General features: G+C 38.7%; 2 protein-coding genes across 2 annotated transcripts; both read left to right on the forward strand.

The window, feature by feature from the left end:
• Positions 1-2,882: 2,882 nt before the first annotated feature.
• Positions 2,883-3,368, forward strand: LOC126795763 (uncharacterized). The gene is made up of 2 exons (XM_050522528.1): positions 2,883-2,949; positions 2,995-3,368. The coding sequence occupies exons 1-2, from the start codon at positions 2,883-2,885 to the stop codon at positions 3,366-3,368; spliced, it is 441 nt and encodes a 146-aa protein (XP_050378485.1).
• A 670-nt stretch (positions 3,369-4,038) lies between these two features.
• LOC126794774 (pentatricopeptide repeat-containing protein At3g61520, mitochondrial-like) lies at positions 4,039-6,728 on the forward strand. Its single transcript, XM_050521550.1, is given in 4 exon segments — positions 4,039-4,804; positions 4,806-5,000; positions 5,002-6,093; positions 6,676-6,728. Coding segments are annotated over 3 exon segments (1,866 nt in total). The 5' UTR covers positions 4,039-4,162; the 3' UTR covers positions 6,031-6,093; positions 6,676-6,728.
• Positions 6,729-9,039: the final 2,311 nt, after the last annotated feature.

A 9,039-nucleotide genomic window follows, 5' to 3' on the forward strand; every position in this document is an offset into this window, starting at 1 on the left:
CTTGTGAGCATTGCTAAGTCAATGAAGTTGAAGTTTGATAAGTATTGGGGGAAGGTTGATGACCTAAACAAGACACTTTTAATTGTAGTGGTGTTGGACCCATGATTTTGTTATATACTCTTAGTATATTTTGTTTTACTCTTAAGTCTTAAATATGGTTCAATTTACTAGTTGGTTGAAGTTTATAATATGTGTACATATTAGTAAAACATGCTGCTAATTATAATTGTCTTATTGCTGGTGCACATATGTACAAGATAGAATACTTGAAATATTTTTTTTATGAAGCTGCAGAAAAACAAGTTTGTAGTGGATACAATGGTGCGAGATGTGAAGAATACATTAATGCAACTCTTCAATGAGTATGCAGACAATGATCCAGAAGCAACATAAGCTTCATTTTATGTAACTTAGTCACAAACTGCTGCAAATGCAAGTATGAAGAATGAGGACAGCTATGTAGCGAACATGAGCGAGTTCATGAAGGCTAGGCAACAAAAAGATGTTGTTGTGATCAAGAATGAAGTTGATAAGTATTTGTTGGAACCATCTGAGATGCCTTCTAATCCAAACTTCGTCTTGTTGCAGTGGTGGAAAGAGAATGCAGTGAGATTTCCAATTCTTTCGATGATTGCCAAGGATGTTTTTGTTGTACCTGCATCAACTGTAGCTTATGAGAGTGCTTTCAGTCTTGGCTCGAGGATTCTTGATCCATTTCGAGCAAGTTTGACTCCTAATATAGTTGAGGCCCTAGTTTGTTCAAGTGATTGGTTGAGGGCGACAAACAAACCATTGTACAAGGAGCCTGTTGGGTCTGAGTTAGAGCAATATGCTGAACTTGAAAAGCTGGAAACTAGTAATAACTCACTTATGCTTTCTTCTCTACTTTGTTAATATATTGTCACTCTTGTATTTGTTGACTTAAATTTGACATTGTGAATCTCTGACCAGTTTGTGGAGGAACCAATGCTTGTGATATTCCATAAGAGACACATTGAGTCAATGACTACATGTATCATGGAAGCAGCTACTTAATGGATTCTTTTTTTGATTCGTTTTCTCAAGTTGAATAACTTATTTGCTTATGGAGCTTGACTGTTTAATAGCTCCTGCATTGAACTATAGTTTCATTTGGTTTGAAATTTTAATTATTGATGGTGATGAAACACTATTGAAGTTTTAATTTTCTTATAATTTTGAACTTTAGCTTCCTTTAATTTAAGATTGTTGTGTTTTGAATATTGAAACTAAAGAACATAGAAGGAAAGTGAAAGTTCCCCAGTTTTAATATGTCAAATTTTTTAGAATCCAGTTGGGCCAACCGAACCGACCTGACCCGGCCTGAAATTTGGCCCAACCGAAAAATCGGGTCTGAAACCTTTACATTCGGTCTCGGCTTAAAAAAAACTAAAATCCGATCAAAATGAGTCGGGCCTCGGTTTGGGCCTATAATCGACCCGTATTACGGTTGCCCAGCCCTAATAGCACCCAAAGAAATTGTCAAGTTTCCCGCTAAAAGAGGGGTTCAGTTGCTGTGCAGAAGATAATATGGCTGTGCTTAATTAGTTACTGTTGTGGCCGGGTATATATTTGTGTGTGTGTTGTATTTTGAATCTTTGACGATCATTCGGTCATGTTGTCTATAATGTCCTACAGATACATGATATTGGTTTTCCACCCTATGAGTGGGAGCATTCTCTCTCTACACTAAGGTAATCTTCGGTAAGGAAGGGCTATATTGGCCCAGAGCTATAATTTAGCCCTCTTTTTAATATTTTTAATTTATTGAAATGGTGAATCATCTCCAACAAAATAGGGCTAAAATTTAACCCTATAAATATTTTATTGTTTTGTATTATGTTTTTCTATTTCTAATATTTTTACTTTCTTATTATAATACTTTAATATAATTATGGAATGATTAAAGAGCTAAAATTTGGAATTTTTTTTATGTATATTCGGATTAGATTTTCATACAATTTCACATGTCTCTTCATAAGCAATTCTCAAGATTTCCAGTTAGTGAATACCACGTGTCGTGCTATAATCCACTCTCTAGATTTCTGATTATAATTTTGTACATGTGGCGGTTCTATCTTCAACTTCAAACTTTAATAAAAAGGGTGGTTTCAGTTGCCTTATTCACTAACTGATCTATCATTCTATCTTCTCTCTATCTTTTTTTGTTCATTTTAACACTTTTCTTTAGGGTTTAACAATGAATTCCAACTGGTTTTCTCAGTAGAATGAGAAGATTTGTGAAGACGAGGAAGATGATGAAGAAGACGAAGAATATGATGAGCGGAGGCGAATAAGCACAACACAAGTTATGATGGAAGCAGCTAACTGGTTTGCTACTAATCCGCTTCAACAATAACCTCATTGGGGTGGTTCTGTTCTAGGCCGCATTATTAAACGTTAAGAACATCAGGTAGCTCATGAAAAATTGTTAAAGGATTATCTTGTAACTGACCCAGTGTACCCTTCCCGAAGATTTCAGACGTCATTACATGATGAGAAATGAGGTTTTCCTACGCATTTTAGAGCATGTCCAAGTGGTGGATCCATACTTTAGGCAGTCACAAGATTGTGCTGGGCGTCTAGGCTTCTCACCTCACCAGAAGTTGACGTGTGCACTTCGAATGCTAGCTACAACATGCTCGGCTGATACCTTAGATCAATCATTCAGTATGCCTCAATCAAGTACCATTGAGAACCTTAGTTTATTTTGTCGTACCATTGTCACAATGTATCAAGAACACTATCTTCAGGCTCCTACAACGGAGAATCTTGATAGGTTGCTACAAAGAGCTGAACGATGAAGGTTTCCTAGAATGATAGGTTCGCTTGATTGCATGCACTGACAATGGAAGAATTGCCCAATGGGATGGCAGGGTGGCTTTAGTGGCAAAACGAGGAAGCCAACAATTGTTCTTGAAGCAGTGGCAGGTCTAGACACTTGGATCTGACATGCTTTCTTTGAAATCTTGGGAGCTCAAAATGATCTTACTGTTCTGGGACGTTCTCCACTATTTGATGTTGTTGCTGCAAGTGAGTCACTACAATTGAATTATTATGTCAATGATACTCCTTATGAGTTTGGTTACTACCTTGCTGATGGTATCTACCCAAATTGGGCGACGCTGGTACAATCCATAAAACAACCTGAAAATGAGCAAAAGGAGTATTTTTCCACAAAACAAGATGCATATCGCAAAGATGTGGAAATAGCATTTGGAATTTTACAAGCACGATTTGCAATTGTTTGGCAACCTGCAAGAGGTTGGGATAAAGATTCATTATTGACAATTATGTTGGCTTGCATCATACTTCATAACATAATTGTGGAGGATGAGCGAGATGACTAGTATAATGGTGAGTTTAATGATGATGACCCAAACCCAAATAAATCAAGGAGAGCTCGAGCAAAAATTTATGATGGCCCAAAGTTACCCCGTGATCCAAGAACTGGACAAATTACTGTGGCGGATTACATGTCTCGCTACCGAAGGGTACATCTCCAAAACGATCTCGTCAAACACGTTTGGTCAACAAGGAGATGAGGAGGTCAAGGTGTATGACAATTACCTTGTTATTATAATAATTGATTATTGATGTCGATCGACAATATTTCGAAATTAGAATTTATTTGTGATTTTTTTTAGAATGTTTTATAATAATTATTTTATTGTTTAAAATACTTACATTAGAATATTATATTTTTTCCTATACAAATCCGCAAGGCCCGTTGACGAGCCTTAGATTCAGTCCGGTTAAAAAAACTGAAAAAACCGAACCGAAATTCAATTTCAATTCGGTTTTCAGTTTGAGCCAAAAATCAAACCGTTTGAACCGAATTCCACTCCTAACAAGTACAACTCAGAGTTGAGATATTACATTAGTCGAAAGCTCTCCAAACGATCCCCTCACAACCCAAGTCCTCCATCTCCTCCCAACTCCACCTCCTCCCCTCCTCCCCCTCCTCCACATCACCCGTCGCCTCTCCGCCGCTCCATCCAAAGCCTTCAAACACTTCGATTTCGTTTCCGAAAATCTCGCCCCCGGTGCTCTGGGTTCACTCTCCTCCTCCTTCCAGGCCCTTCTCGAGCTCACATTGCGACACCCCGACGACTCCGAAAAGAGCCTCGTTGAGCTCTACAAGATGGCCAGGGACCGCGGCGTGCCGCTCACTCCCAAGGCGACGGCGCTGCTCGTTCGGTACTTGGGGATGGGTGGGAGGAAGGAGGAGGCTCTTGTGGTGTTTGATGAGCTCGATTCGGAGATGAAAACCGCGCACATTCGCAATGTGGTGATCAGGCTGCTCGAAATGGGTGATGATGCACTGACTGTGCTCGATGAAATGCTTGAGCCGGAAGCGAAGTTCCGGGTTGATGATTTTACTGTTGATGTTGTGATTGGCTCCATGTTGAGGAGAGAGGTGATAGGGAGGAGTGTGAGTGAGGAGGGGATAGTGGAGCTGGTGTCAAAATTTGGTGAGTGTGGTGTGTTTCCTAATAGTGTGATACTTACGAAATTGGTGACTGTGTTGTGTAGGCATAGGAAGGTTGGTTTAGCTTGGGATGTTTTGCATGATGTCATGAGGAGTGTAGAGGCGGCGTCGTGCAATGTGCTGTTGGCGGCTTTGGGAAGAGGTAACGATTTCAAGAGGATGAATGAGCTTACGGCCAAGATGGAGGAGATGGGCATTAAGCCCAATGTTATTACTTTTGGTATTCTTGTTAATCGGTTGTGCAAGTCTAGGAGATTAGATGCTGCCATGGAGGTGTTTGAGAAGATGAGTGGAGGAGTAAACGGAGGTTTCGATTGAACCGGATGTGATCATGTATAACACTCCGGTTGATGGACTTTGTAAAGTGGGAAGGCAAGAAGAAGGTCTCCGTTTGATGGAGAAGATGAGATCGCAAGGTGGGTGCGCTCCAAATACTGTAATCTACAATTGTTTGATTGATGGTTTCAACAAAGTTGGGGAACTTGAGACTTGAGAGGGGCCATGAGCTCTTTGATAAAATGAAGGAAGAAGGGATACCAATGAATGTAGCCACCCTCAATACTTTGCTTGATGGTCTTTGCAGGCACGGGAGACTCAACTCTGCACTTGAGTTCTTTAATGAAATGCAGAGGGATGGTCTGAAGGGCAATGCTGTCACTTATATACTTCTAATCACTTCCTTTTGTAATGTGAACGATATTAGCAAGGCGAAAGAGTTATTTAATCAGATGTTGATTTCTGGGTGTCCCGCAGATGCAATTGTTTACCAGTGCTTGATCTCTGGTCTAAGCCAAGCTGGAAAACTGCAGGACGCCAGCTTTGTTGTGTCGAAGTTGAAGGAGGCTGGTTTCTCCATGGATATCATTTCCTACAATATAATGCTTAAAGGGTTCTGCAGTAAAAATAAGCCTGATAAGATTCATGAGATGATTGAAGAAATTGAGGCATCTGGACTTAAGCCTGATAGCATAACATACAACACCTTGCTTGCCTACTTCAGCAAATCTGGGGACTTCAAAAGTGCACGTGAAATACTTGACAGGATGCTGGGTGAGGGGATTGTTCCCACTGTTGTCACTTTTGGTACGTTGATTCATGCATATTGCATGGATGACAATATGGCCGAGGCCATGAGAATCTTCAGAGACATGGGTTCTAAGTCAAAGATACCTCCAAATACTGCAATCTACAATGATTTGATAAATTCTCTCTGCAAGAAGAATGATGTGGAACAAGCTCTTTATTTGATGGAGGTTATGAAGGATAAGGGGGTGAGACCTAATACCCAAACATTCAATGCGCTGTTCAAAGGGCTTACAGAAAACAAATTTTTAACGAAGACATTTCAATATATGGATCGAATGGTTGAACAGGCATGTATTCCTAATTATATTACAACCGAGATTCTTACCGAATGGTTATCTGGTGTTGGTGAAACAGAGAGGTTGAGAAAGTTTGTTCAAGGATATCCGGTTTCAAAGCCTCAGCTCCAAGAGAAGGCTGAGATGGTCACATTGTAAGTTGTGCATAATCAGGAGAAAGCGTGAATGATTATAATCTTCGAGCTATTTTGCAGTGGACAGGTCAGTTTATTATGAAGCCCTGTTGATCTTGGCTGATACATGTGTGTCGAATAATCTTGTGTGTAATTTTGTAATCCAATTTAATTTTAACATCTTTGGTCTAATTTGTTTAATGACACATGTTTGTAAAATCTTTGATGTTTATGTCCTACTGCAACTTCAGCTTTTGCTTGGTGAAGAACTTGTAGGCTTATAGGCAGTCTGTTAATGGGGAACTGGCATTTTTAGGCTTTGGGAACTTAATCGTTATTTAAGACTGCATGGTAGGATTCTGATGCATTGCTTGGCTACTGCCTACTGTTAGTCTGTTACTTCAGATGCAACTGGTTGCAAATAGATGGGATTCAGGTAGACATGTAGGTAGGCTCAAAACTACTACGTTCTCTCAGTTCAGCCTCAAGCTTGTAACAAGCCTAGAACAAACTCCAACTTATTTGTTCTGTCTGATAACCCAACTACCCAAGGGTTATTGGATTTGCTCTAAAACTCTCTTCTTCCTTCTTTCTTGACCTTTGTCATGCTAAATAGTATTTTGTTGATATCTTTTCTTTTTATCTTCAATTTTTCCCTTGTATCATGCAGATGCTAGTTTACCGTGACTGCAGCACCCACATCATGCCAAGGATCCATTAGGTCAGTTCAACAGTCACATTTCATTGGTGTCTCTTTGTTTTCATGAATTTTGTTTAAAAAAATCAGTATCTTCCCTTTTGCAGGTTAAAGCTAATTTATGTGAACAATTTGCACAAGTTGGAGATGTCCCTAACAAAACTATACAGTACAAGGAAGATGCGACTAGTGCGACTGCCCATAGCGCCATAACCTTATCTCTGATATTGATGGCTTTTTAAGCGAGTTACAGAAGAATAGTTTGGACAAAGTTTCCATCTGCGGCTGCTGAACTGCTGAAGCAGCCGAGACTATAAACACAAGTAAATAAAGTGGGAATGACCCAGCCTAAGTTTACTTTTAGAGCAAGGCTCATGTGGGTGAAAGATCATTTCGCCAAAAATCGGATTTTGAATTGAAGAATCACAAAGCATTAATTTCATAATATTCAGTGTTTAATTAGAATTATTTGGAGCAGAATGCATCTTCCTTTCCCTTGGACGCGTCTCTCTGAAGTCTGAACATAGTAGGTGCCCATTGAGTGAAGCGTGGTTCCATTTTTGGTTGTAAAAGATTGTGCTAGCTTGTTTATGTTTATTGTTATATTAACAATAAACTAAACGTTTATTGTTATGTTTAGAACTTAGAATTCGAAAGCAAGTTCACTAATTTTCGCAAAATATGCAATAAAAAGTCACCGGGAAAACAAGGATCACTTTGCATTTTTTTCTTTATCTCAGATTGCAGAATAATGGGTATCTTTAGCTTTCCCATAGAAAAGAAAAGTAACAATAAGAATCAAAATGAACACCTGATCACACTATTACTTTATTGATTGAATTGAAGACAGCAAATGCATAGTCCAGGCTCCGAGTTTTTTTTTATCCTTATTACAAATCATAACCACGTAATGTCAAACTATAATGTTTATTGTATCATACAAACTAGATCATCCTTTCTAAAAAAAAAAAAAAGAACAAACTAGAGCATCATGATCATACAACCGCGGAACCGCCCTACCGCCCCAGTTATTATGTTCTACTACTTTTTTTGGGGGGTTAAGAATATTACGTTCAACTATTTAAGTACTAGCTAGTACAGAGGCGAGTTCCATCGTCCCCGTAAATGGCACAGCCTGGTGCCGGAGCTAAGCAACAGTTGCAGGGTGGTGAAAGCTGCTCGTTTCCTGAAGACGGGCAGGTCATAATAAGCCTAATTATAGTGATGATTATCAATTAAAATATGAAGAAGCTAGAGTCTTTTGTCTCCGATCCTACTGGTTGACATAACTTCTGGTTTGAAACCACCTATATGATCATGATCCGGCTCGATATATAGATAAATCCAGCTTTATCTTAAGTTTGCGGGTGCCTTTGAATTCATATAAGCCACGACCACCTTGAACAAATTATATACATAGAAAACCTTAAAGTCTCGTAGATTACTTGGAGATTGGTACACATTTCTGGGGGAAATAAAAACAAAAAAACAGCGGCGCGTATGTTATCACCAAATGCAAGGTCAACAAATGAAGGGAATTAATTATCAAGTTAGTAAACTGAGCGCTCACTTATATAAGGATTCCTGATTTCCTCATTGATCTCCATTATTGTTGGGAAACATGTATTTTTTTAAAGAGTTTTTTTCACCAACAGTCCCTCAACTCTGGTGTACCTACCAATGTGATACCTCAACTCTTAATCGTACCAATGTGATACCCAGACTCTAGTATTGCTATCATTGAAGTACTTCCGTCAGTTTTTTTCAACTTTTCCGTTATCTTGGTGACGTGGCAGGTACGTGAGGCCCACAAAGAGGGTTAAAAGACAAAATTAACCTCATCTGAGAGGAGCAATGTTTTTCCCGCCCTTTACCTTGAGAAAGACACCCAACAATTCCAATTTTGGCGCCAATTTTCACTCCATACTCCTTAATTTGTGTCTAATATCTAAACTAAAGAACTACCGCCAACCAGTCAACCACAATATGATAAAACCTAGATCAATCTCATTTTCTATTTTTACCCTAGCACTTGTTAAACTAACAGAATAAATATATAAATTTATATGGAACATCTCATTTCCACAATCTCATAAGAATATAGAAACACATAACTTAACGAAATTCAACTACATGTACCATTAGTTCTTACAAGCAAAAATCATGGCAGATCAACATAAAAGGTGGCAACTAATGGTACTTAAACATGTATTTGAATTTCGTTAAGTTATGTGTTTTTATATTCTTATGAGATTGTGGAAATGAGATGTTCCATATAAATTTATATATTTATTCTGTTAGTTTAACAAGTGCTAGGGTAAAAATAGAAAATGAGAT

Source organism: Argentina anserina, chromosome 5 (assembly GCF_933775445.1).
Source record: "Argentina anserina chromosome 5, drPotAnse1.1, whole genome shotgun sequence".
NCBI classification, from domain to species: Eukaryota; Viridiplantae; Streptophyta; class Magnoliopsida; order Rosales; family Rosaceae; genus Argentina; species Argentina anserina.

What these genes read in the sequence shown, in the direction of transcription:
- LOC126795763 (XM_050522528.1), top strand. Translation starts at nt 2,883, where the DNA reads ATGGGATGGCAGGGTGGCTTTAGTGGCAAAACGAGGAAGCCAACAATT. An exon ending in TGTTCTTGAAGCAGTGGCAG is followed by an intron (nt 2,950 to 2,994) that starts GTCTAGACACTT and finishes AAATCTTGGGAG; the next exon opens with CTCAAAATGATCTTACTGTT.